Raw genomic sequence first — 14598 nt, forward strand, 5'->3', positions numbered from 1 at the left:
ATGAATTAGTATATTCTAGCTCTGCTGAAAAGGCCTAGAAATAGTGACACCCCAGTATCAGCAGCCATATATAGGGCCCAGATCTTGGTTCTAAATATCATTATCTAATAAAAGAAACCAGGACTTCTTGGAGAAATGGCTTATTCCAGGGATGGACATCTTGTAATGCTGGAAGAAAGAAACAACATGTCGAAAGGATACAGAAGCCAACCAGAAAGAGCTCGTCATGGACAAAGCTGGAACAATTTGAGCAACAAAATAAGTAATGATAGTATTGAATAATAATCCAAAGAATAAAGTAAATATCCATTATTTCCTACTGATAGAAATAAATGATTGAATAAATAAATGGGGGAGACAGAACAAATCTTCTTTACAGGAGATTCCAGTTAATAAATGTAGAAGGAAGGAGAGAAATAGAAAATTTCCCTTAGAACATTATAGTAATAATTGCTATAGGCAAGATCCATTGATGAATGCTAAAATTAGTGGATGAAACTTATAGGTGAAGCAGAATAGTTGCATAGCAGTATCTTCTCCAAATTATTGGTAAGTTACTGTAATTTTTTTAATTGAAGTATAATTAACATACAGTGTTATGTTTCAAGTATACAACATATTGATTCAACAATCTTAATATATTACTCAGTGCTCACCACAATCAATGTAGTCCCCATTTGTCACCATACTATGTTATAATATTATTGACTATCTTCCTCATGCTGTAAGTTTCATGTGATGACTTATTTTATAATTGGAAGTTTAATACTTCTTAATTCCCTTCATCTATTTCACGCATCCCTCCACCCACTTCCCCTCTGGCAAACACCAGTTTGTTCTGTGTATTTAAGAGTCTGTTCGTTTGTTTCTTTGTTCATTTGTTTTCAGATCCCACATGTAAGTGAAATTCTATGGTATTTGTCTTTTTGTATCTGAATTATTTAACTTAGCATAATACCCTCAAGTCCATCCACATTGTCCCAAATCTCATTTTTTAAAAAGATTTTATTTATTTGTTTACCAGAGAGAGAGAGAAAGGGGGAGAGAGAGCGAGCACAAGAGTACAAGCAGGGGAGGCGGCAGGCAGAGGGAGAAGCAGGCTCCTTGCTGAGCAGGGAGCCCAATGTGGGACTCCATCCCAGGACCCTAGGATCATGACCTGAGCCAAAGGCAGATGCTTAACCAACTGAGCCACCCAGGTGTCCCAAGATCTCATTCTTTTTTATGGCTGAGTAATATTCCATTGTAAACACATACCACATCTTCATTATCCACCTATTAGTGGGGACTTGGGTTGCTTCTCTATCTTGGCTATTGTGCATAATGCTGCAATAAACATAGTGGTGCATCTATCTTTTTGAATTAGTGTTTTTGTTTTCTTTGGGAAATACCCAGTAGTGGAATTACTAGATCTTACAGTACCACAATTTTTAATTTTTTGAGGAATCTCCTTACTGTTTCCTGTAGTGTCTGCACCGGTTTACATTCCCACCAAGTGCACAAGAGTTCCTTTTTCTCTACATCCTCACCAACACTTGTTATTTCTTGTCTTTTTGATTCTAGGCATTCTGAGAAGTGTAAGGTGATAATCTTATTGTGGTTTTGGTTTGCATTTCTCTGATGATTAATGATGTTGAGCATCTTTTCCTGTGTCTGTTGGTCATATCCATGTCTTCTTTGGAAAAATGTCTGTTCACGTCTTCTGCCCATCTTCAATTTAATTATTTTTTTGGCATTGAGTTGTATACATTCTTCTTCTTCTTTTTTTTAAATTGAAGCATAGTTGACACACAATGTTTCATTAGTTTCAGGTGTACCACATAGTGATTTGACAAGTTTACCTTATGCTGTGCTCACCACAAGTGTAGCTCCCATCTGTCACCATATAACACTGTGTAAGTTCTTTATATATTTTGGATATTAACCCTTTTTCAGATATATCATTTGCAGATATCTTCTCTCATTCAGTAGGTTGCCTTTTAGTATTGTTGATGGTTTCATTCACTATGCAAAAGCTTTTTATTTTATTGTAGTCCCAATAGTTTATTTTACTTTTTTCCCTTGCCTGAGGAGACATATCTAGAAAATGTTGCTAAGGCCAAAATCAAAGGCCAATTACTGCCTGTGTTTTCTTCTAGGACTTTTATGGTTTCAAGTCTCAGGTTTAGGTCTTTAATCCATTTTAAGTTTATTTTTGTGTATGGTGTTAGAAAGTGGTCCAGTTTCATTCTTTTGCATATAGCTGTCCAGTTTTCCCAACACCGTTTGTTGAAGAGACTGTCTTTTCCCCATTGTATATTCTTGCCTCCCTTGTTGTAGATTAATTGACCATATATCCATGGGTTTATTTCTAGGCTCTCTTTCCTTTCTTTCTTTCTTTCTTTCTTTCTTTCTTTCTTTCTTTCAGAGAGAGAGAAATCATGAGCAGGGGGGAAGGGTAGAGGGAGAAGCAGACTCCCTGCTGAGCAGGGAGCCTGATATGGGACTCGATCTCAGAACCCTGGGATCATGACCTGAGCCGAAGGCAGATGCTTAACTGACTGAGCCATCCAGGTGCCCTAGGCTTTCTATTCTATTCTGTTGGACTATGTATCTGTTTTTGTGCCAGTACCAAACTATTTTGATATTTGATTTGATATTTTGATTTTGATATTTGACTATTTGATTCTTACAGCTTTGTAGTATATCTTGAAATCTGGGATTGTGACACCTCCAGCTTTGTTCTTTCTCAAGATTGCTTTGGCTATTCAGGGTCTTTTGTGGTTCCATAAAAATTTTAGCATTATTTGTTCTAGTTCTGTGAAAAATGCTGTTGGTATTTTGATAGGGATTGCATTGGATCTGTAGATTTCTTTGAGTAGTATGGACATTTTAACAATTTTAATTCTTCCAATCCATGAGCACTGAGTATCTTTCCATTTGTTTTTGTTGTCTTCAATTTTTTCATTAATGTTTTGTAGTTTTCTGGTTAAATTTATTTTAAGGTATTTTATGATTTTTGGTGCAATTGTAAATGGGATTGTTTTCTTAATTTCTCTTTCTGCTGTTTCATTATTAGTATACAGAAATGCAATGGATTTCTGTAGATTGATTTTGTATCTTTCAGCTTTACTGAATTCATGTAACAGTTCTAGTAGTTTTTTTGGTGGAGTCTTTCAGGTTTTCTGTATATAGTATCATGTCATCTGCAAATAATGAGCGTTTTGCTTCTTCTTTACCAATTTGGATGCCTTTTATTCCTTTTTCTTGTCTGATTGCTGTGGCTAGGACTTCCAGTACTATGTAGAATAAAAGTGGTGAGAGTGGACATCTTTGTCTTATTCCCGATCTTAGAGGAAAAGCTCTCGGTTTTTCACCATTGAATATGATGTTAGCTGGGGGTTTTTCATATATGGCCTTTATTATGTTGAGGTATGTTCTTTCTAAATTCACTTTGTTGAGAATTTTTATTATGAATGGATGTTGTATGTTGTCACATGCTTTGTTTGCATTTGTTGAGATGATTGTGTGGTTTTTATCCTTTCTCTTGTTAATATGATGTATCCATATTGATTGATTTGGAATATTGAACCACCTTTGCATCTCTGGAATAAATCCTACTTGATCATGGTGAATGATTTTTTTAATGTCTTGTTGGATTTGGTTTGTTAATACCTTGTTGAGGATTTTTTGCATCTATATTCATCAGAGATATTAGCCTCTAGTTTTCTTTTCGTGTAGTGTCTTTGTCTGGCTTTGGTATCAGGGTAATGCTGACCTCATAGCATGAATTTAGAAGTTTTCCCTCCTCTTCTATTTCTTGGAATAGTTAGAGAAAAATAGGTATTAACTATTTTTTTTTAAAGATTTATTTCTTTATTTTAGAGAGAGAGCACGAGTATGAGGGACCAAGAGAGAGGGAGAGAGAATCCCAAGCAGACTCCATGCTGATCATGGAGCCCGACGCAGGGCTCGATCTCACAACCCTGAGATTAAGACCTGAGCCGAAACCAAGAGCTGGACGCTCACCTGAGTGCACCACCCAGGTGCCCTGGTATTAACTTTTTTTCATACAATTGGTAGAATTCACTTTTCCTGTCCATGTGGTCCTGGACTTTTATTTGTTTGAAGTTTTTGATTACTGATTCAATTTTATTAGTAGTAATCAGTCTGTTCAAATTTTCTATTTCTTCTTGATTCAGTTTTGAACGATTATATGTTTCTGGGGATTTATCCATTTCTTCTAGGTTGTCCAATTTGTTGGCATATAATTTTTCAAAATATTCTCCTATAATCTTTTGTATTTCTGTGTTGTTATTTCTCCTCCTTCATTTCTGATTTTATTTGAATCCTGTTTTTTTCTTGATGTGTCTGGCTAAATGTTTGTCAGTTTTATCTTTTCAAATCAACTCCTGGTTTCATTAATCTTTTCAATTTTTTTTCATCTCTATTTCATTGTTTTCTGCTCTAATCTCTATTATTTACTTCCTTCCTTTTACTAGCTTTGGATTTTGTTCTTTTTCTGGCTCCTTTGATAGTAAGGTTAGGTTGTTTATTTGAGATTTTTCTTGTTTCTTGAGGTAGGCCTGTATTGCTATAAACTTTCCTCTTAGAACTGTTTGCTGCATCCCAAAGATATTGGACCATTGTGTTTTCAATTTTCATTGTCTCCATGTATTTTTTGAATTTTTCTTTGGTTTCTTGGTGGACCCATTCATTATTTAGTAGCATGTTGTTTAGCTTCCATGTATTTGTGTTCTTTCAAGATCTTTTCTTATAATTGATTTCTAGTTTCATAGTATTGTACTCAGAAAAGATACTTGATAAGTATACCTTCTGTATATACCTGTTAGTTGCATCTGGTCTAACGTGTCATTCAAAGCTACTGTTTCCTTGTTGATTTTCTGTCTGGATGATCTATCCATTGATGTAAGTGAGATGTTAATGTCCCCTACTATTATTGTATTACTGTCAATTTCTTCCTTTATGTCTGTTAATAATTGCTTTATATGGTTAAGTGCTCCTATGTTGGGTGCATAGATATTTACAATTGTTATATTTTTTTGTTGGATTGTTCCCTTCATCATTACATAGTGCCTTTCTTTGTCTCTTGCTACAGTCTTTGTTTTAAAGTCTATTTTCGGCACACCTGGGTGGCTCAGTTGGTTAAGCGTCTGACTCTTGACTTCAGCTCAGGTCATGATCTCAAGGTTGTGAGATCAAGCCCTGTGTTGGGCTACACCCTAGGCATGGACCCTGCTTGGGATTCTCTCCTTCCCTCTCTCCTTCTCTCAAAAACAAAGAAAACACCAAAAAAAGAAAGAAAGTGAAAAGAAAAAAATACTGAGAAACTATCATTGACAAGAGAAGCCTAAGGAGACATGATGACTAAATGTAACATGGTGTCCCAGATTGGATCCTGGAACTAATATTGGTGGAAAACCTAGTGAAATCTGAATAAACTCTGTAGTCTAATTAATGGTATTGTAACAATGTTATTTTCTTAACTTTTGTAAATGTGCTTATGTAAGATTTTAATGTTAGGGAAGCTGGGTAAAGGGTATACATGAACTCTACTATATTTGCAAGTCTTCTGCAAACCTAAAATTATTTCAAAATAAAAAGTTTGTAAAAAAAATTAGGACTTTGAAACAGTGAAAACTCAAGGAATAATATAGTACAAATTGATTTTTTTTTAATTTTTAGAGATATTAGGCATGCAAGACTGTATTTGGTCATTAACATTTAATGTGCATTTACTCTGCCATGTTTTAGAGATTATAATACTTTATAACAAAGGAGTGTACAATATACTATGAAAGATGGATAAGGATATGGCTAGCTTTACTAGGGGGTTAGTGAGGGAGGCTTCATGGAAGGAATAACTCATGCAAAGACATTATGAATGAGTAGGAATTTTGGGTCAGTCTTTCTAAGGGTTTATCAATTGTCTTACTCTTTTTAAGGAATTAAATTTTAGCATTGTTATTCTTTCTATTGCATATTTGTTTTATATATATATATATTTTTAAGATTTTATTTATTTATTTGAGAGAGAGAAAGCACATGAGAGGGGGGAGGGTCAGAGGGAGAAGCAGACTCCCCGCTGAGCAGGGAGCCCGATGCGGGACTTGATCCCGGGACTCCAGGATCATGACCTGAGCCGAAGGCAGTGGCTTAACCAACTGAGTCACCCAGGCGCCCCTATTTGTTTTATATTAATACCTGCTCTTTATTTCCTTTTTAAATTTGCTGTTCTTTTTGTTTTGAACTTTTGGAGATGGATATTTAGTTTATTAATTTAAACTTTTTTTTCTAATATACATTTAAGGCTATAAACTTTCTCTTGGCATGGCTTTAGCTAGATCCCACAATTTTTTATATATTTTATCTTCATTATCATTCAGTTCAAATTATTTTCTAATTTTCACTGTAATTTCTTCTTTGGTTCATGAGTTATTTAGAAGTATATTACTTCTTTTAAAAATATTTTACTTTTTGTTAACTTTAAACAATTGATTTTAAGTGTAATTTTATTATATCGATAATATGTTCTTTATATAATTTCAATAATTTAATACTTGTGGAGTTTTGCTTTGTAGTCAAGCATATAATCAATTTTGGTAAATATGCCAACATAAATGAACTTGAAATAATACATATTCTTTATTTCTTGCATGCAGTATTCTATGAATTTGAATTTGGGCAACTTTGTCAATCTTGTTCAAGTCTCCTATATCATTATTGGGCTTTTTGTCTATATTTTCCTTTTTCCTCTTCTGCCCATGTTTCAATCTGGTTATTTTCTTCTGTCAGTTTACTGATCTCTTTAATTTATTTAATCTGCTGATAAAGTCCATCTATTGAGTTCTTAATTTCACATCTTGTGTTTTTCAGTTCTGAAATTTCCATTTGGTTTTTCTTTTATAATTTTCAGTCCTCTGCTGAAATTAATTTTGTCATATAATTTATTGAGCATATCAGTTTTATATATTTTAAAGTCTATGTATACTCCAATATCTGGACCTCTTATGGATCCATTTCTATTGTCTTTTTTTTCCCTCTTGGTTTTGGTCATTTAACTTGCCTCCCAGGATATAGGGTAAGTTTTGATTGATTGCGTTTGTGCATGAAAAGTTGCAAAGCAAATTTGAGGCTTTAGATGATGTCATCTTCATCTAGAGAGTTTAATTTTTGGTTTTGGAAGTTAGGATGGGGCAGATCATCTTACCCATCAAAGATTGAGCTTATTGGAGGCTGAATTTCCTTGTGAGGGCTAGTTTATTTCCATCCTCCACTCTAAGAGTGTAGCTTCTTGGCCTTTCATCTAAAATTCTAAGGTGTTTTCCAGAATCCCTCCTTCTTTTTTTTTTTTTTTTTAAAGATTTTATTTATTTACTTGACAGAGAAAGAGACAGCAAGAAAGGGAACACAAGCAGGGGGAGTGGAAGAGGGAGAAGCAGGCTTCTTGCCGAGCAGGGAGCCCGATGCAGGGCTCGATGCAGGGCTCGATGCGGGGCTCGATCCCAGGACCCTGGGATCATGACCTGAGCTGAAGGCAGACGCTTAACAACTGAGCCACCCAGGCGCCCCTGGAATCCCTTCTTCTTGGTGTATCCTGAACACTAAGTCAATCCCCATGACTGCTGGTGGATCTGCCTCAATTTCTGAGCCCCTAGTGATCTGACAAATGGTGATTGTCAGGATCATCTTTCTGTACTTCCTTCTTTCTATGATCTTGGAGATGTATTTTTTAAAAAGATTTTTATTTAAGAGAGAGAGAGAGAGAGAGAGAGAGAGAGAGAGCCTGAGTGGGGGGAGGGGCAGAGAGACAAGCAGACTCCCCATTGAGCACAGACCCTGATGCAGGGCTTGATCCCAGGACCCTCAGATCATGACATGAGCCGAAGTGAGACACTTAAGAGACTGAGCCACCCAGGCACTCCAGAGATGTATTCTTAATGATTAGTCTTTTTTTTAGGATCATGAAATTGTAGAATTTTAGAGGTGAAAGTAACTTGAGATAACTTGTAGTCCAACCTAAAGCCCAGAGCTTTTAAGAGACTAGTGCTCTGATCTCTCTACTCCTTGTCTAAAGCTCTTCCATTAATATATATAATAAATTAACTGGACTGACTAATGCAGTTAACATAAAATTGGGCCATACTATAAAGGGTTAGATAGTAAAGTTTCTTTAAAGAAGCAAAACACAATAGACAATAAAAGTCAAAGAAAGAGACTTTCTTACTCCACTAAACTGTATTTAAGTACCTAACTATGCTGTAATTAACAAAGTTACTAATTTTTTTTCATATTGACCTAAATTGGTGATGATATTTTAAAAAATTTGAATGTTTTAATGATCTTTAAATAAACAATCTGAGTCAACAGATAAGTTTACATTGAATCCATAATGTATGTTTTTTAGAAGTTAGACAACATTTCTGGTGATTCCCTTATCAGATTACATAATAACTGATGAGTGGGGATGAACCAATGGCAGAGGGGTCACAAATTCAGTTTTCTTCAGGATTCAGATAGTTGATTGGCATGTGATATGAATAGGGTAGGAATTGTGTTGAAATGGAGAGCCTTTGTCTTCAGTTCAACTTGTATTTGCCATTAAGTTCCAAAAACTTGTTGCCATATAGAATAATGGGCTTTGTATTATCAGTTCTTCCAATTACCGAAGAGAAACTAGAAATCCAGACTTTAATAGGAAATCTTTTAGAATGTAAAAATAGGAAGTGGGTTGAAAGTTTTTACACAAACTATATTTCTCAGCCAAATCATCTATACAGTGGAGATAAAAGAGCTCTACCATAGAACTTTCACTTTTAAAATATGCATTCATTTGATAACTTTTGAAAAACCATTACTCAATCTTGCCCTAAGAGAATTTGAAATTTAATCATCACCTAATACCATGCAAATTAATTACTATATTCTCACATAGTATATATTATGTCTGATAATAGAATTATGAAGAAAGTAGTATGGGAATTCAGAGAAAGGACACATTAAATTCATTAAATATGTGAACAGAAGGAAATCTTAGAATTTCAAATTAGCAATAAATAAAAGCCAAAGGAAATTTGGGTATTCTAAAATAGCAATGATTTGCTAAGGAAATTGTGAAGGAAAACTGGGTATAATTAATGGTATAATATGTGGTAAATAACCTTAAGCAGCATTTCAGTGCACCATAAAATTAGTTATGCTCTGAGTAGAATCATACCCTTTTATAATTACAATGATTTATAGAATGTATATCTCTGTACCACATGGAAAACTGATAAAATGGGTGTTATCTACAATGCTGAAAGGTAACATTATGATACACTTTTGCTATATTAGGATTTTAATTTAGCTATATGCTTTATATTAAACATTATTTTCTTTTTATTGGAACTTTTCATTTTTATATTTCATTAGTTCTTCAAGCAGCTTTCAAAAGTTATTAATAAAAATCCTTACTGTCAATGAGAAAAATCTATTAAATTTGGTAAGAAAATCGCATCTGTAACTTCAATAAAGTATCCAAGAATATAGAACCTTAGAAGTGTTTATTTTTTATTAGCTGCCTTAGGACTACAAGGATTTAAGTGTTTTTATAAAAACAATAAAAGAAGAGTAATTTGATGGCTTATTTACTCTTTATAACCTTTAGAAAGTGTCATGCTTTTTTAAAAATGCTTGCTTCAGGCTGTAGTTTTACAAGATGTGCTGTGTATTGGTCAGGCCTCTTCAGTTCTTGACCCTGAACAGATTTAGGGACATAGTACATACAGCAGGCACATGTCCAAGCAGCCAAAACTGTGACTGGGTACTTTTATTCTCCTTTTCAAACTCATAATCCACCTCCTACGAAATTGCCCAATTCAGTTTCTCATGTTGTCTAATAAAATACTAATCATTCTTTCAGATAGTTTCTTAGTTTGATTAGCTACAAAGTATTCAAGATAAATATCACTAATATGCATGGAATAGCCTAAAAGTTCATATTTTAAAGAACCTCTTTCCTCATTAGTATTTAAGCTACTGTTTTCATATTGTTCAACTTAGTCTATTACAAAGATTTCTGAAATAGAAAAATATTCTAAGAACATTTGTAGCAATTCTTAATGCTTTTGTTTTTCTATTCAACAAATATTTCTAATTGTTATTTTGAAATGTTCTACCGAATATCAGTATGTACTTGTATATTTAAAATAAGTAATATGATTTTGAATGTCTTTCTATCTTCTGTGGTTTATGAAGATTAGATTCTGAGGTTTTTGAAGGAAAGGAGTGTATCATAACAATCCATATTGTCCCACAGCACTCACAATTTCTTACAGGTAATAAAATGGCATGTTTAAGAGGCTCTGGAGACAGATCATCTAGGTTCAAATACTAGCTCTGCTGTTTCGCTGCTATGCGCATTTAGGGGAGTTACTTATTCTCTTGCTAACCTAGTTTCCTCATCTATAAAATGGTGATAATAAGAGTACTTACCTCGAAAAATTATACCTATGATTAAATTAATACATAAAAAGTGCTTAGAACAATATCTAAATCACAGTAAGGTCTCAGAACCCATTTAAAAGAGAAGTGTATAGCCAGGCCCACATGAAGAAAGCAGTATCTTACACATTTTCAATCCAACTTCTTTGGGATTTGATAAGATGCATACATCTTATCAAGATATAAAATGTTTCTGTCTACCCAGGCCAGTTCTACCCCTACTCCCTCCCCAAGAGGCAACCACTCTTTTGATTATTTTCCACTGTCAATTGGTTTTATTTTTTCTGACACTTCATATAAATGGAATCATACATATGTACTCTTTTAGGTAAGGCTTCTTTCACTCAGCATGATGTTTTAAATTCATCCATATTGTTGTGTCTATCAGCATACAGATCCATGTTTGTTAAGTGTACACTTACGTATTTCATTTTCTCTGGAGTGATTATAAATTATGTTGTATTTTTAATTTTGTTTTCAATAGTGTATAGAAACATGATATTTTGGGTGTTGATCTTTATCCTGAGACCCTGTTGAACTCAGTTATTAATTCTGGGAGATTTTTTTTATAGATTCCTTGGGGTTTTCCATGTATACAATCATGTCATGTACAAATAGGGACAGTTTACTTCTGTCTGATTTGTTTCCTTTTTTTCTCTCCTCTCTTTCTCTCTCTTTCCTTTTTTCCCTTTCCTTGTCTGTCTATCCATCCATCCAGTCTTTTATCATTAAATATGATGTTAAGTATAGTGTTTATGAATGCTGTTTATGAAATTGAGATAATTCTCTCTATTCCAAACTGGCTGAGAGTTTTTATTATAAATGAATGTTGGGTTTTGTCAGTTGTCTTTTCTGTCAATTGTTATGGTCATGTGACTTTTCTTCTTTAGCATGTTGATATGGTGAGGTATATCAACTTAATATTGTTGTTGAATCAGCCTAATATATCTGGAATAAATTCTACTTGGTGATGGTGTATACATTGTTGGATTCCATTAGCTAATATGTTGTTGAGGATTTTTCCATCAAAATTTGTGAGAGGTATTCGTTTTAGTTTTCTTTTTTTTGTACTGTCTTTGTCTAGTTTTGGTGTCACAGTACATAGGCCTTATAAAATGAGTTGGGATGTGTTTCCTTCCTCTTTTATTTTTCTGGAAGAAACTGTAAAAATGGTGTTAATTCTTCATATGTTTGGTAGAATTCTCTAAAGATGAAACCATGTGGGCCTGGACATGTATTTTCTTGGGAGCTTTTTAACTAGTGTTTATAGGGCTATTTAGATTATCTATATCACCTTGGATCAGGTTTGGTAGTTTGGGATTTTGAAGAATTGGTCCATTTCTGTAAGTTGTCAAATTTATGAGCATAAACTTGTTTGTAGATTTCCCTTACTAACTTTTTAATGGTTGCAGAATCTGTACATGGGTTTCTTTTAGCTCTTAGAGCATATTTAAATTGTTGATGTAAAGTCTTTGTCTAGTAAGTCCATTGTCTGTACTTGCTCGGAGACAGTTCTTTTTAACTTTTTTTTTTTTTTTTTTTTTGCCTGTGTATGGATCATACTTTCTTGTTTCTTTGTATGTTTTGTATTTTTTGTTGAGAACTGGACATGGACATTTTGAATATGTGGCAACTCTGGAAATCAGATAATTTTCCTTACCAGGGTTGCTGTTTGTTTAGTGGCTTTTCTGAAAAAATTTTGTGAAGTCTGCTGTTTCTGTCATGTGTGGCCACTGAAGTCATTGTGCTCTTAATTTAATGATCAGCTAGTGCTTTGTTTGGCAGAGATTTCCTTAAATACCTGGAGCCAAAACAACAACAACGACAACAAAAAACTCCCAGGTTTTGTAGAAGGGCTCTCTCTATGTGTGTTGGGGCATACCTTCAACACTGTATACAGGCACTTTTCAAGTCTACCTGTTGAATTTTTCAACAGAAGAATCAAATTTCTTTAGTGATACCTTATGTTTATGGTGTAGGCTAATTCAGGAGTGTTACATGATTTTAAACATAATCAGGATTTTTCTAAGTAACTGCTTCCTGCTTGGCTTTGGGCCTTCTTCCTTGACTTTGGGACTTTTGTGCTGCCTCCCAGAGAGAGTCTGTCTTTGCAGCCCTCCCAGCTGATCTCCCTGTTCTTTTTATTTGATGCTTCTTTGTCAGGTCGTGGCTGCAGGTGGGGGAATATGGGCATTCTCTGACTTTATTAAGCTTCAGTTCTTAGGTGAAATTGGGTCTCAGGGTGAGGTCTTCATAAGAGTTCTGATCCTTCTTTTGTTTTTAATGCTGGGCCTACTGTATTCCTATATTCTTGCTGTTTTTCTGCTCCTCCTGCCATGATAGAGCTGTTATTTTATTATCCTAGCCTGCTTCTAGCTGCAGTGGCTTTTCACTGGAGCTCTCATGCTGTCATTTTGATTGCCCCTCCCCCTGTAGATTAGGCTCTTGTTCCTTAGGGGAGATGAGGAAGACTGGTCTGTCTAGGTGGAGTTTTCAGTGGTGGACCTTGGTCCCCTTTTCCAGCTGTAGAGGGTTTCCACTAGTGTTCTTAAGTATAGTTTTTGTTGCCCTTTCCCTTACAGATTAAGATTCTTGGTCTGTAGGAGAAATAGGGAAGATGGGTTGTGACTGCTCTTCTCTTCCCCAGCCAGTACCACAGGGGAGAGCTTCTCAGATTGTTGGATTCTTCCCATCTTTCCCTGGAAGCACTTGGTGGGCTTCCTGGAGGAATAACCTTGTAAAATATATAAAACCTCCTTATTTCTGGGGCCCCTGGGAATTCACATTCTTACACTAGTCCATGTTCTGCCTTTACCAATTTATTAAGAACTTTCAGCTGAGTTTTCTTATTAGCGCTCAGTGGTTTATGTCCCAGGTAAGCAAATGCTGTGGTTCTCTTCTCCCTGCTGGAGAGAGTTATCTAGAGTTTTGGTTAATTGAATCATCTGGGACCTCAGTTCTCTGATGGGTTTGTCTATCTAATTTGCAATTTGTCCAGATTTTTTTCTTGTTGTAAGCATGAGAGGATGCTCTTTTTATCTTTCTACAAAGAGCTGAAATGTAAATTTTAAAGTCCTAATTTTCCTAGCATTTTTCTTTTTTATTTAGGAAGCAGAAACTCAATATGAAGAGCAGATTGGTAAAATTATTGTGGAGACACAAGAACTTAAATGGCAAAAGGTGAGTTTTTGTTGTTGTTGTTTGTTTTGTTTTTTTAAGATTTACCCCAGAGAGAGTGAGCATGCACGTGAGTGGTGGGGCAGGGGTAGAGGGGAGAGAAACTCAAGCAGACTCCTCTGAGCACGGAGCTGATGTGGGGCTCAGTCTCACCATCCTGAGATCATGACCTAAGCTGAAATCAAGAGTTGGATGCTTAATGAACTGAGCTACCCAGGTACCCCAAAAGTGAGTATTTTAAATTTTTATTTCAGATTAGTCTTTTTAGCCTCTACTGAAAGAGCTATTCTAATCCTTAATTGCAGTTGGAATTTTTAAATTTCCTAAACATATTTGGAGATTGTGCATCATTTTAAACAAAGTCTCAAGAGAATTCTGACTAAAATTGTTTTTAATAACATCTGGGCCTCCAGAACACTGAGAATGAAATTTTTTTCCAGGCTTTCTGATAATAATGCTGAAAACTACTATGATCTATTTAATGTCTGAGAAACACATTGTGTATTATAAGAGAGTCAAAATATTTTTTAAGAAGTGAAACCTCTTCATTTTCCCAGGCTGTTATTACATACTGTAAGCAAATATTAAAAAAAACCCGGTGTCAGAGGGACACATGGTTGGTTTTGTCGGTAGAGCATGTGACTCTTGATCCCAGGGTCATGGTTCAAGCCCCATGTTGTGTGTGGACCCTGCTTAAAACAAAAACAAAAATAAAAAACAACCGCCAGTATTATCAGATCTGATTCTCTCTCTAGACTTACTTATACTGAAGCACTTTTGATAGTGCTTCTCATGCCTCTCCACCAAAGTAATCTTAATAGCTAAAAATTGAAATCTTAATTATGGCCCCCTTCTTTTCACTCTTTGGCAATATTGAAATAGGAAGTTGGAGGTAACATATCAGAATCAGAATTCAAGTGACAGAGGATAGCTCAA

General features: G+C 34.9%; 1 protein-coding gene across 1 annotated transcript in view; it reads left to right on the top strand.

The window, feature by feature from the left end:
• Positions 1 to 14598, top strand: part of CCDC73 (coiled-coil domain containing 73) — a 113651-nt gene that overhangs the window by 12382 nt on the left and 86671 nt on the right. Inside the window, exon 2 of the mRNA XM_021685340.2 lies at positions 13594 to 13665. Coding sequence (XP_021541015.1) covers positions 13594 to 13665 — 72 coding nt within the window. The remainder of the gene's footprint in view (positions 1 to 13593; positions 13666 to 14598) is intronic.

Source organism: Neomonachus schauinslandi, chromosome 11 (genome assembly GCF_002201575.2).
Source record: "Neomonachus schauinslandi chromosome 11, ASM220157v2, whole genome shotgun sequence".
Taxonomy (NCBI): Eukaryota; Metazoa; Chordata; class Mammalia; order Carnivora; family Phocidae; genus Neomonachus; species Neomonachus schauinslandi.